General features: G+C 37.8%; 1 protein-coding gene across 1 annotated transcript in view; it reads left to right on the top strand.

Moving 5' to 3' along the window:
- Cntnap4 (contactin associated protein-like 4) overlaps positions 1-11,448 on the top strand; it is a 262,902-nt gene extending 251,454 nt beyond the window's left edge. The window contains 4 exon segments of the mRNA XM_005403431.2: positions 2,986-3,204; positions 4,402-4,473; positions 9,189-9,358; positions 9,360-11,448. Coding sequence (XP_005403488.1) covers positions 2,986-3,204; positions 4,402-4,473; positions 9,189-9,358; positions 9,360-9,383 — 485 coding nt within the window. The 3' untranslated portion in view covers positions 9,384-11,448.
- The last annotated feature ends 9,936 nt before the right edge of the window (positions 11,449-21,384 follow it).

Genomic DNA, 21,384 nt, shown 5'->3' with positions numbered 1-21,384 from the left:
ACACCCCTAGGAACAATCTGATAAAGGTGACGAAATCATAAGGAATCTCACATATTTTGAAAAAGAAGCAATAGAGCCAAAAGATGTGGTAGTAATATCCATAGGTACTAGAAAAACAGGGCTATGAGAAGAGTCATCCTTAAAATAAACACAAAAACCAACCTAATCCATCAAGGTAATTTCCTGACCCAGATACACTCCATCATGCTGTCCAGGGTATTTTCCTCATAGCATTATGAGTCTTCGAAATTCTCATTTAGTTTGTTTCTACGTTTATTACCTCTCCTCCCCCAATAAACTGTAAGACGCCCAAACTGCGGAGAATTTGTTTGCTGTATCCATACTTCCAAAAACAGTAAATATTAGTTGACTGATTCCCCTTTTTAGGGTTTAAAGTTTAAATTTTTGTACAGTAATTTCTAAGGAGGAAAAATGTTTTCAATTTGTAAATGTGAAGTTTTAAAAATATGCTTCACCTCAGATTTTTAACAGAAAAGTAAATCTTGACTGCATCTTTGACTCAAAGTAAGATTATTTTAAAAGCCTATAGGAGTTTTATTCAATAGTTTAACCTTGTAGAAGAAATATAAAGAGCACTGTCCTGATTATGTAGCTATTAAAATGTATTTCCTTTTTATCATTATAATGATTTTATCATTAGAGTGATTTTATCATTATAATGATTTTTATCATTATAGTGAAAAAAAATGTCCAATGCAAGAATGAATTTTTCCTAAAAGTACAGACTTGTATATACAGTTGTACCCTAAACCCATGGGATATTTGTTTCAGGATTCTCTATGTCGACCCCCCAAGTCCACAAGTGTCTTGTATAAATAGTGTAGAGTTTGCATAGAACTGACGCGCATCTCCAATATGCTGAAAACCCTCTCTAGATGACTTATGATTCCTAATGCAATGTGAATAGTCATTACACCATATTGTTTAGGGACGAATGCCAAGAAAAGAGCCTGTACATGCTTGGTGCAGATGCCATTTATTTAAAAACAGTATTTTTTCCCTATATTTGACCCCAAATTGAATCAGTGGATGTGGATCCCCATCCACTGGAACAAGTGACTGCTGTGGGAGTGAATGTCATTTCTCTGCTTTTCGGCATGGTGACAAAGTTGCTTCTCTGAAGCTGCTTAGCAGGATGTTGGGAGCTGAAGGTCAGCTGTGTGCCAAAGGCGCTCACCGTGCAGTGTGTATGAGCCCCAGAGTGCTACTTTCATGTGCTTTTCTTGTGTAGGGAGAGAGGAACCCTCAGGAGGTGAGACACAGCCTACAGAGGCTGAACGCCCGGGCCAGAATGCCTGTGTCTGAGTCTGCTCACTTAATAGCAACGAATATGCAGCTACTACATTCCTTTTTTCTTCTGCCTTTATTTAAAGAGTTCCATTAAGTCTTTCTACAAACAGCATTGAGATTTCCTAGGTTAATGAGCACAAGTCCTTAAGTGTGCGGCTAATTAAGAATGATATGCTGAACTCTCTGGAAATGATTAAAGCCCACAACAGAAAGTGATGCAGTCTCTGTAATCTTCAGTTTTCTTTTTAAAGAGAGTGATAGTCATCATACTAAATGCTTAATCAGTATTTTTATTATTCGGTCTAAAATCTGAAAGAAAATGGAGCCAAAGAAAATGATCTTCAGAAGTCTAGATATAACAAGTAAAGACAGGCTCCGCCAGACTGATGATGCTAAGGGTTACTTAAAACGCAGCGCTCACGCAAACAAAAAACAAAAAATAAAGCACTCAAAACTGAAACAAGACACTGTAGAGGATGTAACCAATATCTCATACCCAAAATGGTTCATAAACAAAAAAACCTGGGGATTTTATGTCCAACAGGATTGGGGTCTTGTAAATAATTCCAACAACTGTGTGAGCTTAGGAAAATCATTGAAACTCAGAAGCTACATTTCATATTTACATGACTGGAATAAGCTACTCATGTGTATACTGTAAATTTTAAAAAAATAACATTCAAATCCCTTAAAACAGTGCCTAGCATACAATGTGCAGTCAATAAATAATAATTATTCTTTTTAAAAAAGAGACAAAATATAAATTTTGTCTAGGCCCACACAGGTGAAGTATAAGGGTAACTGTGCTATTTTGTGATTGTCATTGGTGGATGAGTGGATGGTATTCTGATAACAGTTGAGCATATAATAGATTCTTGCTAAACAACTAACATAAAGGATTACTTTTTTGTTAGGATGTAATGAATTAATATTCTGGCATTCAAACCAATCTCTGTCCCACAACAGTCCAATACTAACTAAACTCTTGGGAAGAGGACTTATTTGTCTATGAGAGGCACAAGCATACTTCTAAGTAACAATTTTTAATTAAAACAGGAAGAGAGACAAATGGGGAATAAATGTTTCCAGTGTTGTATCTGAGTCATGAAGGAGACATGCCAGTAACTGTGGAGTATGGCTTCTTACATGACAATAGTGTATTGGGTGGCAGATTTGGGTGTGATTATAAGGTGTCAGAAAACAAAAACCCTTTTAGCTGGACAATTGTTAAGGGAACTCTAGAGGGTCAATTTTACCTCTAGCTTACCTTATTTTCATGGATTAAGTCTTAAAAGCTGAGCAAAACTGATTTCTAAATCCAGGACACACCTCCTATGATGCCTACAAGCTCTCTCATAAATACATTTTAATGATGTTTTAAAATTTGAAATATTATGACCGCTATTGGTTCATAGCCTGACCCATTCTTTTGGAGGCTTTAATCATTTCCAGAGAAATCCCTGTTTCACTCTTAATTAACTGTTTTGGTTAACCTAAGAGATCTCAGGGCCAGTTGTGGAAAGCCTTAGATTGGATTCTTTTAATAAAGACAGAAGGATATTTATTAGCTGTGTATTTATTGCTGCTGCACGGACAGGTTTGGAATATTCAGGTGTGTCCTCGGCTGTTTGTGCGTTTCACTGTGATTATGCTGATATTTCCTGGGATTTGCAGAGCACGGCCATGTGGACCCCGACACAGCGCTGGCTGGCGCGCACGGCTTCACGGGCTGCCTCTCGGCGGTGCAGCTCAGCCACGTGGCCCCTCTGAAAGCCGCCCTGCACCCCAGCCGCCCAGCACCTGTCACCGTCACCGGGCATGTGACCGAAGCCAGCTGCGTGGCCCCTGCTGGCACTGATGCCACCTCCAGGGAAAGGACACATTCATTTGCAGGTGGTTTAAACCTTTTCCTCTACCCACTTACAAACTCACCCTGTCCATAGGACTGGGAAAACTGCTGATTTTGTTACTATGCTGCATTCTCAGGATGGCTTCTTAGAGTTGCTTCTGTTTAAATTTGGGTTCTCTTTCTCTCTTTTTTTTTTTCCCCAAGAGTCTTTTACTTTAAAGGCAAGAACAGCATAACTTTATTGACTGCTAAGTTTAACCATGAAATGCCAGAAAGAAATAATTACAAAACAATGTGAGCTTCTTTTTTACATTGGTATCATGCTGATATGATCCTTTCACAGAAAGGATTATGTATAGTTTATGTAGATATAAAGTTCATTCCTGCACATACAAATGTAAATGATGTACAGAGGCAATATATACCAAATTGGTGTACTTACTAAGAGGATATGTAACAAATGCAGAATAAATAACAGCTTTATACTTTTATTTTTAAAAACAATTTCCAAAATAAAAATGTAGATTTTTGAAAGTGTATTTTCACACACACACACACACACACACACACACACACACACACACATACATAAATCTGCTGCAAACAGTGTGTCAAAAAGAAAAAAATGGTTCCTGGCATGTTTCATTTTTGAAAACCCTTAAGACTATTCATAAATCCAGTTAGAAAGAGGGTGTGCAAAGCCTCCAATACTGGCAAAATCCTGAAGAGAGGATTCTGGCTGAAGTAGAGAAAAAGTATAAAGCATTACCTGTTCATGTAAATACTTCTTTTTCTTTATGTTTTGCAAGAAATACTAAGGGCTAAGAAATGCATGGCATTGTGTTCTGGGCTTTTTGGAGTACCAGGACCCAGGCTTGATCTCTTATGCAAAGTATGCATAAGTATTGCATAAGTATGCATAAGTGACGGCAAACGCTCTTGAGTTTTCAACGATACAAACATCCACTGCAGCACGGGAGCTACACATTCGTCACCACCGCTCTGCAAGAAATGTTGGATTACTTAGGGACCGAGAAGCAAAACAGTCATTAAATGATCCCTTCATATTTCATCCTTGTCTAGAGTCTTAATTTCTTATTCATTGTTTAATTTGAAAATGATAAAGTTCCCACACTCACTTCCAGATTTCTGTTCAAGCTTAAAACCTTTATGAATTTTTCAAAATTTCTTCCTTTTTCTCAGCTGTATCACCTCTGTCCCCTTTTGTGATTCAATTGCAGATCATTCCGGAACAGTGGATGACAGGGAACCCCTCACACATGCAATCAAAAGTGACTCAGCAGTAATCGGAGGTAATGAGAAGCACGGATGAGCTCGTCTTCGGTTCCTTGTTGCTGGCTAGTAACTGTGAATGTTTAGTTTTATATAACTGTCTATGGAGAATCTGCTCATATTACAAGTGCCAAGCGTGGAGCGGTGAGGGCAACTGATGGTTTCTGCTGGATTGTCTTATAGACCCGCCCTGAATTCTTGGCACTCTTGGAAATCTTTAGTATAGATAATTGACAGTTTCACTGATACACCATAATCAAGGAATAATTGCAAAGCTGTAATAATGCATATTAATTAGACCTGAAATGTCCATTTGCAAGCCCTATGGAATTCTGAATATATTCAAGAAAATGTCATTTTTAATTTCCTTTGCCTTGGACACACGACTGCTTCAGCAAGGGCTCATGTAAAAAGTAGGAATAATACTAACACGAGAAGCATATATTTTCTGTTGCTTTAATGTTTACTAAGCTGGATTTTTGGGGGATAATATTCAATATCAAATAATACTATACTTTCAATTGCATTTTTATCAAATATTAGGTTAATGGACTCAGGGTGGTTAGCAATAATTTTAAATTGCAGAGTTAACAAAATCTTTGAAAGTTATCTCTCTGGTAATGTGACAGCATATACTTTGAGATGTAATTTATTCAAAACCAACTCTAGAAATAAACCTTTTCTCTTCCTGATTAATGCTCTAAAGAATGTTATTAATCAAATTATTGAAATGTTAAGTGGTTTAGCTTTTTTCCACCTTCTGAATATGATATGGACATATATAAGGTAAATAATTATTCTAATACCTTGCCGGGTAATGTGGTTACTCATATACTTGGGCAACTCCTGTGGACTTTATACTTGGTCCATTTGATTCTGCATTTTGGCCTCTTTTGCACCCAGATGTGGGTTTTTTCAAGTAGTTATTATTTTATTCAGACAGTGAATGTTATTTGTCAAATCTTTGTGACCACCACTGTTAGCTTTTTTTGTCGCTTTGACAAAATACATCAGAGTAACAACCTGGAGGAGGAAAGGTGCATTCGGGCTCATGGTGTTGGAGATTCCAATGTCTGGTTCGCTGGTTCCTTTGGATTCAGTCCTGTGGTGAGGTGTGACCATCATGGCGGAAGGGCTTGGTGGGGGAAAGCCACTCACTGCATTGCAGCTAGGAAGGAGACAACGAGAAATCAGTACAGAGACGTTGCTAGCAGATTTCCTCCTTCCTTCACTTTTGTTCCATCCCAGGTCCCACCCTGCTGAGTGGTGGCAGTAGCGCTCTCTCCGTGCATTCCTCCGCATGCGGGGTGGTTTCCCCATCGGTTTGCCGGCCCACATGGCAAGCATCTGTGGAAACAACTGGAACCATGCTTTACTAATTTCCTAGGTGTTTCTCAATCCAGTCAGGCTGATGACTGGGAGTAGCCATCACAATTATTATTCCTGTTCCTTTACTTTTTCTCAAATTAATGATGTGTGAATTCAAGATACATAAATGGAATTTCATTTAATCACATGGCAAGCAAAAAACTACCTTTCATGAATAATAGTTAAAATAATCTGTAGTTTTAGTTAATAATGATAAGGTCTCTTAGAAATATTGGGAAAATTGTACACAGTAAAAACTCTTATAGCTGTAAGATTTACAGTGTGATCAACATTTAAAACTAGGATTGCTATCAAATAAACTGTCCAATGATAGTGCCTTTCTCAGGCATTCTCCTTGTGTAGACATAGGTAGATGTAGATACCAAGGTAGATATAAATATAGACCATTGTATTGTCAAACCAATATTAGGACAAAATTAATTCTTACACTGTTGTTTTGGGCAAAGTTCATTTCTAAGATTTACAGAGTTGAGGAACAAAGGTGCTGGTACGTCATTCGAATGTTATTCAAGAACAAAAATAAGTCACAGTTCACCCAGGAAATTCTTACTTAAATCAACTGCATAGGGCAAAGAAAGACAATACAGCAAGGCTATGCCAGTTATGCCAGGTATTCCCCAGGGGCCATGGAACTGGTGCTATGTAGTTTCCATGTCTGCAGAGATGGAGTCTCAGAAGTGTAGCACCTGGCAATGCCTATCTGAGCTCAGAAGGCCTCCTTGGACCACGTGCAATTTACCTGCCAAGTCACAGTGTACGGGCCTCCAGTGCGTTATTCCCTCTGGTAGCATGGTGGTGCAGCACTTGCCCACTGTCCAGTTACTCATAAATTGTACCTACTATGTAGCCATAGTTAATCCAGTTAAGCATTTTCCAGGCTGTCTAATCCCCCTACACTCATTGTACCTTTTATATAATTTTCTTTTTTTAGAAACAAAATAAGTTTAAGATGGGAGAATTGATATCAAAGGCATTTCAAAGTGGTGACCCAGATCTGCAGCATTTCTGGCCAGCACACCCAGACAAATTTAGACGGAGAGAAAATTACATAATTTCTTCATAAAAACACATTCACCCAGTGCTTTGGATGTGACATCACAGGGTATAGGCATGGCCATACTTTATATAGAATAGTTTTACTTGTGTTTTTTAATAACAGGTGAGATCAAAGTTTTTCTTGGGCACAACACATCCTATCAAAATTTAACCTGAATTAAAACAGATAAATCACATTTATGGAGGAAACAAGTTCAGAGACCATCTATGGTTTTGATTATCTCAGAGTCCCATTTGGCCCACTTTGGCCGACATAGTGGTGATACTCACTGTCTATAATGTAATCTAGTAGTTTTCTTACACTGAAATTGTTGGAAGCTCTCTTTAAGCCAGAAGCTTAATAAGAAACAAGAAGTATTTAAAGCAAGTCAACTGAGAACAAGAGGCTAAATATATAACAAATGAATATTCTAATTAAAGTTAATACTATGGTTAATAATAACAAAAGCAACCATGCCTACTAGTAAATTTTTCAGATTTCATTTACATACTTTAGTCACCTCATTCAATTAGATTGTTTCCTTTCCCAGGAAAGGCTGACCTATTCCAGTTTGGTTCAATATTGAAAATATCATGATTGACTATGGAAAATCAGTATCTTTAGCAAATCACTTGTTTAGGAATCTCCTGATTGACAAAAATTTTCAAATCTTTAACTTGATCATACTCCATTATAGTTATATACGTCTTTTTTTTTTTTTTTTTTTTGTCTTTTTGAGACAAGGTCTCACTACCTAGTTCAAGCTGGCCTTGAACTCACTTATGTAGCCCAGGCTGGCCTTGAACTCACAACAGCCCTTGTGCCTCAGCCTCCCAAGTGCTGGGATTACAGGCATGCCCCACCATGCCTCGCTACATCTATTTTATATTAGAAAGGTGTCTTAATTTTGCAATATGATATTTGACCCTCATTGTTACCTACCTTGACTAATCTCATCAGAAACGTCCTTAGGTATGAGGAAATTCTTCAACTCATGGTGCCACAGTAGTTTTGCAAATTCTATGTTTTCTTTGAAGGCTTGATTTTTAGAATTGGTAACATGTGCTGTTAATTTTCTTGAAGTGGCAGATTTATTTTCCTTACTTTAGATGAAGTGCCCACCACATACCCACATCTGAACAGCCAGAATTTGCCTGTGAATTTTTGCTTCAAATAAAAATGGTGCTGCTTGAAACATAAATCAGCTAGTTCAGTCCATAACTCCAGTGTTCAAACAGCATTCCTCCTGGGACAGGCCTCACCCTTCAGAACATGCCACACATACGTTATTTGTATTTCCCATTTCAGCACACAAAACATTCAAAAGACTTGCAGTCAAGGGTCAAGTTTTAATAAAATGAGAAGTTTTAACTACTGCATCAAGGACATCCTTAAATGAATATGTGGCTTTTGCCTGGTAGTACGATGTCCTCAGCTTCATGCATTCAAGGACTACTATTCCAGTTCGGTACCCTTGCCCTAAACTGTGCTGAGTACTGGGAGTTTTACCTGCTTTATTTTATGTCATCACCAGAAATTTCAGCATAGTGGAAAAGGCACTTCAGAAGCATCATGAAGTGAGTTTTTACCTATGGGATCCTTCCCTAGGTGTCCTGGGGTTCACAGATCTTATTTTGAGGACAACAGACCTAATGTAATGCTAGGGTTGATTATTGTAGGCATGGCTGAGACTGGACTACTAAAAAATTTTATTTTTTGAAACAAGAAGTTTCAAAAACTCAATGTTTCTCATATACAAACAATTTAAGTACATCTGTATATCCATACCTATATTTTGCTAGGTATGTTTGTTCATATGCATGACATATTCTTGGTATTCAGTACCATAACAAATTATTGAAAACCAACTTTATAAAATGTTGATGTATTTAATCATAAAACACATAAAAACCTTTTAACATTCAACATTTTGCTATTTTACTAGTCCTCAATAATTTCAAGATAATTAAGACTTTTCTACATCTTAACATGAAGTAACCACCTTGGCTTAGAAACTTGTAGATAACACATAGTGCTAAATATAAATGTACATAGTAGATCCAATATAATGTGCATTCAGATTAAACAGAGGTGAACGTATAAATTGATAGCAGTCAAAAGTAAACTCAATATATTTGAATACTATTTGAATCGGAAATACCTGAAGTTGTCATCTGTCCAATTTATGTGTATTAAATTCCTCACTTTAGTGGAGAATAATTATCTTAGGACTTATGAAGCAATGAAGTTGACACAGCTCTATTCCACCCAGAACTCTGACTTTGTATTTCTTTTCTGTTCTCTCTCTAGGTTTGATAGCTGTTGTGATCTTTATCTTGCTTTGCATCACTGCCATAGCTGTTCGCATTTATCAGCAGAAAAGGTTATACAAAAGAAATGAGGCAAAAAGGTCAGAGAATGCAGGCAGTGCTGAAACTGTTTTGAAAAGTGAGCTTAATATGCAAAATGCAGTGAATGAAAAATCAGAAAGAGTACTTCTTCTGATTGGCACCTGTGATTTTACCTATACCGATGACAGTTTGTTTTAATAGCCAGGGGCTCTGCAATGGACAAGAACTGTTCTTACCCTGAATGTACAGGCGATGGATTTGCAGCACTGCCATCTCGCCCTGTCCAGGCTCGGATGGCTCCAGGAGGCCTCATAGAGTGACGTTCTTCTCATGGCGGTCATTCTGTGTAACAAAGAATTAGACATTGCTGTTAATTTCCAGCTGTCCCAACATGATCTAAAACCAGTTTAACTTGCTCAGTGACTACAGTTTTTAAATGTGAAAACTGTAGTACCAGTCTCTTAACTGTGTAATACATAAGTTTTGTTAGAGATAAAAAGTCAAAATTGGATTCTAATGACCTTGCTTTGTTTGAGAACATATGCTGCATTTGCTTTAGTCTTCCCCTGGTGTTGTTCATAGACCTGGAAATGCTTCTAAGCTCCTGTTTGGCTGGTGTTTGCATCTTCAGTGGCCAAAATATATAAAGCCCTTTGCCTTTCTCTGTATTACATTCAATACATCAGTCGTCTGGAAAAATGTTTTGTTGTCTTTGGCTTGTTTGTATTGCTCTTTTTCTATTTGACTCTTCTTAATGATTTTGGTTGCATTTGCTTTTGAGTGTCTGATTTTAGCTCTGAACATACAATTCGTTTGTAAAAAGACTCGAAGTGCGGTGGTTGTCCATACGTGCTGTCTTACCTTTAAAAGCTTTCTCCTTTATTTGTTATCAGTGTTTGATGGTGACAGTAATTAAGACCCTGAGTAATTCCAACTTCCCAAAGACTGTAAAATGTTTTCAATTAAATGTGTTGATTATGTAGAAAAAACAATTCTTAACACAGCAAAAATTATTTTTAATTACAACTGTAATACCTCGAATGAAATACACTTCTGAGAATATTTTCCCAAAACCTTATGTCAGTTTTTTGTAGGTTTATATTTCTGTTTTTCCACAATGTACCATCAGCTTTTCTTGATCTCCCATGACTATATTCCATGTAGTATCTTCTTACATATTAGAAAAAAAGTAACAGATTGAACTATGGAGCTCCGTTTCCCATGCTAAGCATTCTAACATATGTACCCCTTCAGGCATGAACTTTTAATGTACACTTTTTGAAATATCAGCTGCAGCCATGCCCCTTTTTCTAGACAACTGGTAGCCTAACTAAACAATGTTCATTGTAAGGTAAAATAGCATATTACATAATGCGTACTAAATCTCTCCTTCTAGTCACTTCCTTTGAAGATGATGGAGTTAGCTTCTCAGAAAGTATCAACAATCAATGAAATCCACTAACTAATGCATTCTGATTCGAGTATATATACACACTAGGAGATTGAGGAATTATCAATAACCTTATAGAACTGTTACTTAATTCTGAAGCCATGTAAATAAGAGACTTCCTTGGAACAATCTCTGTGTTCCATGAGACAGTTAACTAATACAGGCACTTTGCTGTTCGTGCTCACACCTCCAAGTGCCTCCCAAGTAAAAATTAGATTCCTTAGTCTGGATGTACTAGAAAATCTAGAGATAGGCACACTCATCATTACTGTCCTCTTACTTTATACGCCTTCCTTGTTAGCACGTATAAAACCTTTCTGTCTCTTCTCGTAGCGCTGCATCCATATTGATGTTTCTGTAATGCCTGAAAATTTGAAGGACCTGAATTAGCGTAACAGTTCCTGAAGGGCTGCTGTTGGTAAATGACGTACAGTTTTTTTAAATTGGAAGACCTGTGGTGACAAGGGAAAGATTTAACATAGAAATGGCAGTGTTTGTTCAATGTAAAGATGAATGCAACCATTACCACAGCTCTGAATCTTTTCCAAGTGTTTGTTTTATTTAGTGGCAGTATTAACCTTGTCGGTGGGTAGAATGTAGACAGGTTTGCAGATGGTGAAGCTACATAGTCCTCTGTGGTTTGCATTGCTAGAGGCTGCAGCATTTTGATATCAAAATGCATTGACATGTTATAGACCATGGTTTTGATTTGCTGATTTGTAATTGATTCCTTTCTTTTTTCTTAATAAAATGCATTTTTGAAATAAAATGCAGAATATATTTTAAGAGATGTTGTATAAAAGTTTAACAGTAGGGAATTATATTAGATTTCTTTTTCTTAAAACAGTAAAAAGATGTATAGATGTACACTTGCTTTACTGGTGTGTATGTGTGTGTGTGTGTGTGTGTGTGTGTGTGTGTGCATGCCTGTGTATGTGTGCTGTGTATATTTAATCCTTTTGAAAGATTTGGTGATTATTGTGAACCACTAACAAATATTACACTTATATAATTTTCCTTTTAAATGGACCAAAACATGAAAGAAAATTAGAAAAATGTTTGCTGATTATAACAAGGAAAGTCAAGTTACAGTAGATTTTAAGTTTCGCCAGAGAACAATGATGTGGCTGTCAGCAATTGCTTGTGGAAAGGTTACTGTGCATTTAAATTGAGTGATGTCTTTTCCTTCTCTTTTCTTCTACAGTGAGCTAGGCCAGTGAACACAGTAGAAATGCACAAATGTTATATGAGAAAATACATTGTAGCTTTCTATAATATAAAACTGAAAAGAAAAAGCTTTCTTGTCAATTCAAATGAAGGAATGAAACCAGTATATAATTAGCATTCTCATTTTAAGGAGACTACGCTGTCCAAGTCTCATTAAATTAAGATATTCAATGTGTAAATAAAGTGCAGTTAGTGTGGGACTAAAGTGTACCTACATGAGACAGGGGTTACCAGTGGGAATGACATCTTAATTTTATAGTAGTTAGGCCATTGAAATGGTCTTTATCTGCCCTAGATAATAGCTTCTTTTTAAATCCATTCCCAAGAGTTGTGCTTTAAACCACATTTAATACATTCATTAGATGTCAGCTAAAAAAAAAAATAATGAGTAGCCAGAGAACCACCAAAGAGAAGTTGATCGTTTAAAATTATCTTCCATTAGATGGTATTGTCTTTCAGGATAATGTAATCACCAAAATTCTTTGTGAGACTGACGAGTACTGACCTCCTGCTCAAAACAGATGAAAAGTACAAGGTGCATATAACTGATGTTCTCAAATGATGCTACTGTCACAATAACTGTGTGTGTGTGTGTGTGAGAGAGAGAGAGAGAGAGAGAGAGAGAGAGAGAGACAGGGACAGAGAGAAAGAGACAGAGAGATTGGGGGGAAGGAGAGAGAGAGATGAAGTTGAGTGCCTCTTTTTCCTCTGCATGATGTTGATCCTGGTGTTTCCAAAGTCTGAAATTTTAACAAATATTTAGTGGTATAGAAAAAAAATAAAGAATCTTGATAGCCTCCTTGTCCGGGATGACCTCCGGTTCTAGATCCTGTCCACTATTCAACTTATATGAATATTAGCCTCTATTTGATCAATCATTGGCCTTGACAGATTTTTTTTGAAAACTATTTGGTAAGTTTGTGGTCCTTGGTTCCAGGAAAGACAATTCTAACAAAGCACTTTTGTGTGGGCTTTGTGAAATCTGCACGAGATGGCATGAGTCATCAAATAGTCTCCACCCCACAGCAGGATGAATTGGACAGCTTCTACATCAAAGCATGTGCCGTTGATGTTTGGCTTTCAAACCTGCGTATCAACTAAATGATGACTGTACTAGATGCCTTCAATATATTCTTCAGTTCTTCAAAGTCTGGATGATACAGACTGCTGACCGGAAAAAAAAGACCTGAAGCCAAGTGTCTGTGTGTTGAGGGCGTGTAGGAGTAAACACATTTATGTATCTAAGAAAGAAAATCAAATGAGGATAGAAGGAATACGTCACAGCTTGAATATAACATGGTAAGAAATCTGGATTTTTAGTCTATTAATAGCTTCCCTGGACCTTGTTTTTTGAACATTTGCAAATGAAAATAACCCTGATCCAAAACTATAATGGTTTTCCAAGTGTAATTTTTTAAAAAATCCTTTTTCATTTTTAACATTATGCTTACACTTTTACAAAAAATACATGATTGTACTTTAAATAATCAAACAGCTTAACAAGTCTTGCCAGGAGGAATAGCTCTCCCTTGCCCTTTCAAATTACTGTCAGTTGCAACCCTTGAGCTCGTCTCTTCTTAGTTGCTTCTATGTTTGTCACTAATAAAATGTTGTAGGTTGGATTCTCTGGAAAGCAAAGTTTGAACAGAAGGTGCTGTGCACGGTGTTTGTAAGGTAGTGCTCCACAGCATCTATGGGAAGGAGGATAACAGGGGATGGTGAAGGTGGGGAGCCAGGGCTGTGCTGCCATCATGCCACGTAGCAGCTGATTCTGCTGGAATGACCGTGTAGAGATGTTCTGAGTCGGGGTGAAGGGGCTGAGCATGTACTCTCCTTGTAGACCAAGCAGCGGATACTGGCTGCCTGAATGCATGGGAAGGACTTGGACAACTGGCTCTTTCCAGCTTATGCAGTTCCTGAAAATTGAGGACAAGCTTGCTTGAGAGCTAGGGAGAATCAATAGTTAAGTCCTGAAACACAGATCTGAGTGACACAGAACAGTGGCCCTGAAGCTCTCCTCTGTCTTCTCAGTTCTACCTGCTTTATGTGTGTGTTGACAGCAGCTCCATTGGACCTCCCAAGAGCCACTTCCTAGAGGCCAAATGAGGAAGAGTATGGGATAAACCACAGATCCTGCCCCTACAGATGGGTTCATGGTTACTCATCCTCTCCCTCCTTACCATCCAAGCCAGGTTCCCATAGCTCAGCTGATCACACTACAAAGAGCTTGAACCTTTGATATCTTCTTTAAGGTTATTAGGCTGCAGTTGCTGTACTTTTTATTTATTACTAAAATTGATCAAATGATTATCTTGATAAGGGACAATTTCCCCTAATATAGCCTCTTGTAGAACATTGCTTACCCAGGGGTCCACATTGCAGTGAACAGCGAAGGGGAATGGCACATCACTATGAGAGCAGCTGGTCCTGACACATACCACGCCAGCAAGGGTCTCTATACACCCTCCACATGTGGTATCAGCTTTTGCATTGCAGGCAGTAAAGACAACTCATACCAGAAAGAAGTGATGATTTGAGCCAAGACCAATCTCCATTTCTTTCAGAGTAGACGGGATCTGATATAGTAACCTTGCTACAAAATTTACCTACTTGTAAAGGAGAGCCATTTTGGGGGATGAATGCTGGCCTCTGCTGCTGGCCATCTGGGAGTGGTAGTAGTGGAAGCTTATGCTACTTGCGTGAAGCTCATGCTAATTGAGACCATACATGGCTTCCATTTCTGTCTGCATATCTACTCTGTTCTCTGTCCACTGTACCAGTAAGTTGGTGATCAGTGACAGAATGGCTGATACTAACAAGCCAAGTCACTCTGTCTGCTTGGTTATCTAGGTGTATTTCCAGGTTAGCACATGCTGGACAAAGTTCTTTATGTTTCATGCCCACTTCCATACCAACCACATACTTCTACCTCAAATCTGCTTGTCATTAATCTTCTAAATCTCCTTCTGCATTTTTGACAAACTAGCCAATGCACTGCTCTCCAAAAGTCCATATAATTATAATCCTGAGGCATTTCTCATACAAAGTGAATGAGTAGAGAAACCATCCAAGGGTCTGCTCATTGTGTGTGTGTGGCGGGGTGGGGGTGGGATGTCTCCTCACCACTGCCTGTGATTCTACCTTGTTCAGTGCAATCTTCCATTTTCAGCTTGCACCCTCACTCTAAGCCAAACATATCCATGACAAGCTTTGAATTTTCTGTTCTGCAGAAGGTGGCAATAAGGGATACTTCATGAAGCCCTAAGTGTGAGCTGAGGAGGAAGTGCTGGTAGAACAATGGTGGGGAAGCTGGGGTGCAGGCTACTGCCTTGTGCAGCTCATATGTGCTTGCTCGTACTTAGTCTCAGATGCACCATTCCCAATTTGTGATGGCTTTCTGCTGGGTCCAATGACTCTCTGACTTGGTAGGTTTGACAGAACCCAGCCCATTCTAAATAATTCTGCCCACATTCAGTGTCCCCTGGTAAGGTTCTTCATTTCTAGCTGGGCTCAGTAGCACTCCAGGAGCCTTTTTAGAAAGTCATAGGCAGAGGTATTACTTGTAGAGAATTCCACTTGGGCTATCTTTCTCTGTCACATCTTCTTACTTCACCTTATTGGCTAACCAGGGGAAGTGAGGAAGTACCAATACTGGGAGTAGCTATTCCACTTGTACTTTTGAAAACAAAGGAAATCAGTACAGCTGTATCCATTGGCTGGATTTGGTCTATTTATTTCCAACATAATTTTACTCTTAATTGGGTGGAGGATGAAACTCTTATCAGCTCAGTCAGTGTCCGGTGTCCTTAAAGTATTTGGCTCCTCCCTTTCTCCACACTGCACAGTTCTAATATGTGGTTGCAGTGCCCTTTGGAAAGGACTAGCGAATTACTCACATATATACTCACTAAGGCGGGCCAGGGTCCTTCTTCCTGCAAAGTAAGAATCTGCTTCACTCAGTGGATTCTACGTTTGAAAATTGGGTCTTGTTCAGATACAATGAATTGTGATTTTTTTTTTTTAAAAGAAAGAAATAAAAATGCTACAGAAAATTTGGCACTATAACATGTTATTACTATCTAATCTCCAGATCTCATAGATTCACCAATTGTCCTGATAATGTCTGGTATAGCAAAAAAGACCTAGATCAGAATTACACTTTGTATTCTGTTGTCACGTGTTTATAGTTTTCCTTGGTCAAAAGTAGTTCCTCAGACTTGCATGACCGTGACACCCTTATGAAGGTTATAGATCACTTATGTAAGCAAGGCAGGACATTTGAAGACCATGGAGATTACTTTCCAGGTAATTTTCCAAGGGCAAAGGCCAAACTTCCTTTCTGGCAAAGTTAATTCTTTATTATATACTGTTTTATTTCTTCTTTCTTTATAGAACATTTTTACATCCAGGGTTTAAATTTCTTTTCTGTTTCTATCTATTTTACATTTCTAGCTACATTTTTCTTTTTTTTGTTTGTTTTTGTTTTTTCCGGTACCGGGAATTGAACTCATGACCTCGCGCTTGCCAGGCAGGTGCTGTGGCTCTGAGCTAAATCCCCAGCCCTTCTAGCTACATTTTGAAAACAATTTCTCAACTTTATCCTCATATATCTCTTGAAAAATTTTAATTTTAGCTTTTACATTTATAATTTTTATAAATGTATTTTTCAGTTTTCTGATTGATTTCACCTATATACCAATTTATATTATCTCTGTTATTATATTATTTATACCTTTTGGAAAAACTCTTGTTCTCACTATGTTGTCTTTTTTCCCCTGAAATTTTTTTAAGGACAGGTGTTTGCTATTGATTTGCTTTTATATGTCTTTTATGACAAAGACTCCTCAAATGTCAGATTATCTTTGTCTGTCATTTAGATATGCAAGTGAGGGACTCAAACACCTGACTGGAAGCTACATATGAGATGAACTTTCTGAAACTGACCACTTTAGGAAGAGTTCCTAATTCTCAAAGTCTAAGAGAGCAAGAAGGTTCTTATAATTCTGTTTATGAACTTTTATTTAATTTCCCCTTTATTACTTTTCCATTTGTGCTGTAACAAATTATGACAACCTAGTGAATTAACACCACAAATTCACCACCTTTCACTTCTGTAGTTTAAAATTCCAAAGTATGTCTCACTGCACTAAGATCGTGGGTTTCACAAGCTTGTGCTCCTTTCTGGAAACTCAAAGAAAGAACTATGTCTGGCTTTTTCAGCTTCTATTCATTTCCCATATTCCTTGGCTTATGGTCCCCTGCCTCCATTTTTAAAATCAAGAAAAGCAAGCTGAGTCTTCACACTATGTCAGTGTTATGCTTTGTGTCTGGGTGTCCCCCCAAAGCCTCATGTGGTCATAGGAAGGCTTTTAGAGTTTGATTGATTATGGGTGTGAGAGCTACTCCCGCCCTGGGGTGAATAGTTTGCATATGTAAGGGAGAGGAAGAGGCTGCCTGCCGCCATTCCTCCCTTTTGTGCTTGTTGCTTTTGCTGCGTTGCACCACCTTGAATTGTTGCCCTCTGCCATGTGCCACCCTGCCTTGTAGCCAGCTGAGTATGGACTGAAACCTCCACAAACTGTGAGCTAAATAAACGTTTCCTTCCTAAATTTGAAGCATTGGATATTTTGTCCCAGCAATGAGAAAAAAGTAACCAACACAGTCAGTCTGACCTCCATGGCCTCCTCCCCCCCCTCCCCTTAAGGGCCCTTGTGATTACATTGGACATCTAGGCAAGATAGTCAATAATAAATGTTAACCTCCCTGTCTCAATGCCAACTGATTGGCATATTTTTATTCTGCCTACCACCTAGATTCCCTTTGCCACTCCCTAAGGAAACACATTCATAGGTTTCAGAGACTAGGCAGTGCATAGCTTTGGAGGACACTGCTCTGGTTGTTTTATCCCCATTTGCTGTCATTTGCTTCATCTATCTGGGCCTGATAGGCTCCCCTCCAGCTCCTTTAAGTTTGGTCTTTTCCAGACAGAAATCTGTTTTCAAATGTTTCTTTACACTTCTGCTATGTGTAAAATCTTTATGCAGTAACTAACTGCCTGTTCCTGGCATTCCTGAGTCAGGAGTATAATGTGCAGTCCATTTCTTTATAGCATTCACCCTCAGATCATCAGTGAATCTGCCAGAATGGATTGTGGCTCCTTCCATGGCCCTGGCTTCCTGCCTACTCTTTTTTCTTTCTCCTGAGAAGATACTGGAAACTCTCATCCCTTGACTTGCTCTGTGCCTTCATATTACCTCTCTGAAAATTAGGAGCTCCAACAATTATTTTTTGAAAAGCCATTGAATTATTAATTTCTATTTTATCCAGCCAGGAACTAGCAAAACCAGTTCTTATCATAATTCTTTGTATCATGCCAGTCTAATTTGTGCTCGCTTTTAATGAAATGATTTTCTTATTTCATGTGCTGATGCTAGACATGACTTTATGCCCGTTAAACCAACACATCTGCTTCCAAGCTGTCCTTGTGATCAACTTTCTAGTAAATTATGTTTCTGCTGGATGAATTCATGTTTTTATTCAAAATAAAGTGTTATAAATGATTCATGTTTCTCTATATTTTTAACAGGAGCAAATTAATTTTTTAATTGAACAGTGAAATGACCTGTTCTTCCAAAATACATATTAAAAGATGATGGTTACAAATGACAGTGAGGATTGAAAAAAGACTGAATTAATTTTTCATTTGCTGAATGTATTTGGCCAACTTTTCTGAGTAGAAATTTATAACACAATAAATTATTGGAAAGCACTGTCTTCTGAAATGAGATTGTACTTATTTGAAAGGAAATAAACCAAATATAACAACAGCAACAACAACAACCACATTTTATTTTATAAAAGGCCAAGACAAGAAGACACTGATCAAATTAAGGGAAAATTAGGTAAATTCTTATATTAAATCTATTGGTGAGACTGCCAATAATTTTACTTTGTTATTTAAACTGACATAAATTTGTATGTACAGTATATCATGTTTTCAATAATAAATGCATTCTATATAGTAGAATGACTAAATATGAGCAATTAACATGTACATTATGACACATAGTTCTCATTTTTGGGGTGATAACACTTAAAATCCACTCTCTTGGTATTTTTCAAGAATTTATGGGCTGAAGGTAAAGTGGCACAAGTGCCTGCTTGGCAAGTGTAAGGTCCTAAGTTCGATCGCTGGTACAAAAAGAAAATAATTTAGTATATTATTAACCATAGTCACTCTGTGATATAAAACAGATGTTCAATTTATTCACTCTATCAAACTGAAATTTTATATATGGCAACCAACATTTCCTTACCCTTCTTTCTCCTCAACCACCCTATCCTTTGTACTCTCTGTTTCTATGAGGCCAACTTATTTAGATTCCACATGTGAATGATATCATGCAGTACTGTATTTGTCTTTCTGCACCTGGCTTCTTTCACAAAACATTATGTCCTCCAGATTTACACACAAACTGTTGGTAAGATGTTGATTGGTACAACCATTCTGTGAGAAATATGGAGGTCCTCCAAAAATTAGCAGAACTACTGTATGACCTAGCAACTCACTGTTGGGTGTACAGCCGAAGGAAAAGAAATCAGTAAGATGAGGAGAGCTTTGCACCTGTGTTCAGGACAGCATTATTCACAGTAGCAAAGAGAAGGAATCAGCCTAAGTGTCCTCCTAGGTAGATGAGTGGATAAAGAAAATGTGATGATAGTTTTTGAATAGTGTCACATTTTCTGTACACACATTCTTTTTCTGTGATTTGTGTAAGAGAAAGAAAATCATTTTTCTGATGTCTTTCTTAGTGGAAATTTAGTGCACTTTGACTTTATCATAGTTGAAATTTCATGATGTATGAAATTGATACAGTGCTAAAATGCTTCAAAAATTTGTTTGTAGCAATTTCTACTTTTCTATAGGTGTCTACTGTGGAACTGAAGCTTAAGTACAGAAGTTATGCTGTAAAACATGGTAAAAACTCAGAGTTAGTCTTACCCCTATAATCCATAATTTGAAAAGAAATGTTTTCTGAGATCTCATTAGTATCATACACACTGTATCACAATATATACTGTGATATCATTACATACATACTGTATGATATCATTAGACTCATACATACAGTACTGAATTACCAAAATAAATTGGATTGTACACACACCACTATTTTTTGTCATGTGAATTGTTTTCCATTGATGGAGTAGACTTCCCTTGGTGGAATGGCTTTAGGTAGGGCTTACAATCTCCCTCTGACTTCCGGGCAGTTCGGTAAAATGAAGGCAGACCTCAATCTAATTCATAAAGCTTCTAGAAAATATCAAAGTAAAAACTGAGCTACTATAGCAAGAGTGCAGAAAAGTAGATCTTTTAAATGCATCTCTTCAGGAATTCCTGCAGGAAGAGTATCATATACCAGCTCATTTTAGTCCTTGGAAAATATTTTAGCAAGGGGCCCACATTAGACAATTGTTTAATGACCAAACTGGAGTCTAGTTTAAGCTAAGTAGCTTATCTCTGTTTTTCATGATTAATTTCTGGCAGAAGCTCAGATTTTTCCCTTTTGTTCAACAAATAGAACAGCAACAATATAGCATTTAAAAATTATGGAGGTCTTGGAAATAACAGAAGTTAACTAGAATGTAAAAAAAAAAAAGTATAGTTCCTGGAAATCACCAGTCATGCCATTCTAGAGGGTGAATGGTGTCACATCTCTGTCTCATGACATTGACTATTCCCCTTCCATCCAAGGCAATATGATTGCCACCCCAGTTCCAAACCCAAAATGGAATGGTCACAGCTCTTTGTCAATACCTGATTTCTTTCTATCCTTGGGTGAATGATAACCATATTCTTTAGTGGAAATATTTACTCAGGTGTAGGATTCCCTGTAGCTGCTTTGTCACTGCTAGGACAATTAAGACATTTTTCAGAGTATTTTCTACAGCACAGAAGATCTGTCCTTGTGAAGCACCGGGTGGAAGGTTTTGGCTACCCTTTATGATACTCTCTGGAGACTTCCTGCTGGGATGATGTAAAGACAGACCTCATCTTTCACCCTCTTGTGAGCCTTATCCCAATAATGCATCTTTCTGCAGCTCTCTGCACTGGCCCCTTTCAGGGTCTCCTATTTCTTGGAGTAGCAGCACCATCCACCTTGTCAAAAGTTAAAATCAAGCCAGGAGTCTGTCCTTCTCTCTATCTAATACATCTTCAGGATCCATCTGTCCCATAGTTAAATATATCACAAATCTATACTCTTTATCTCTTCCACCAAAAAAATCCCATTCAAGATGGTCATCTTATAGATAGTCCGCTGAGGTGGTGTCCTAATCCATATGTCATAAGAGGACCATGAACTTTCTAACCTCCAAGCCATTGCCTTCTCTGTGCACCTCTCTATATATCATCTCCCACCCCTTACCCCTCTTCACAGTTTCTCCTTTGTCTTACCGTACAGGCATAATGGTGTAA

This window comes from Chinchilla lanigera, unplaced genomic scaffold (genome assembly GCF_000276665.1).
Source record: "Chinchilla lanigera isolate Chin_1 unplaced genomic scaffold, ChiLan1.0 scaffold00083, whole genome shotgun sequence".
Classification (NCBI taxonomy): Eukaryota; Metazoa; Chordata; class Mammalia; order Rodentia; family Chinchillidae; genus Chinchilla; species Chinchilla lanigera.
Note: the sequence above shows the minus strand (reverse complement) of the source record. Positions and strands in the feature narration are given on the sequence as shown.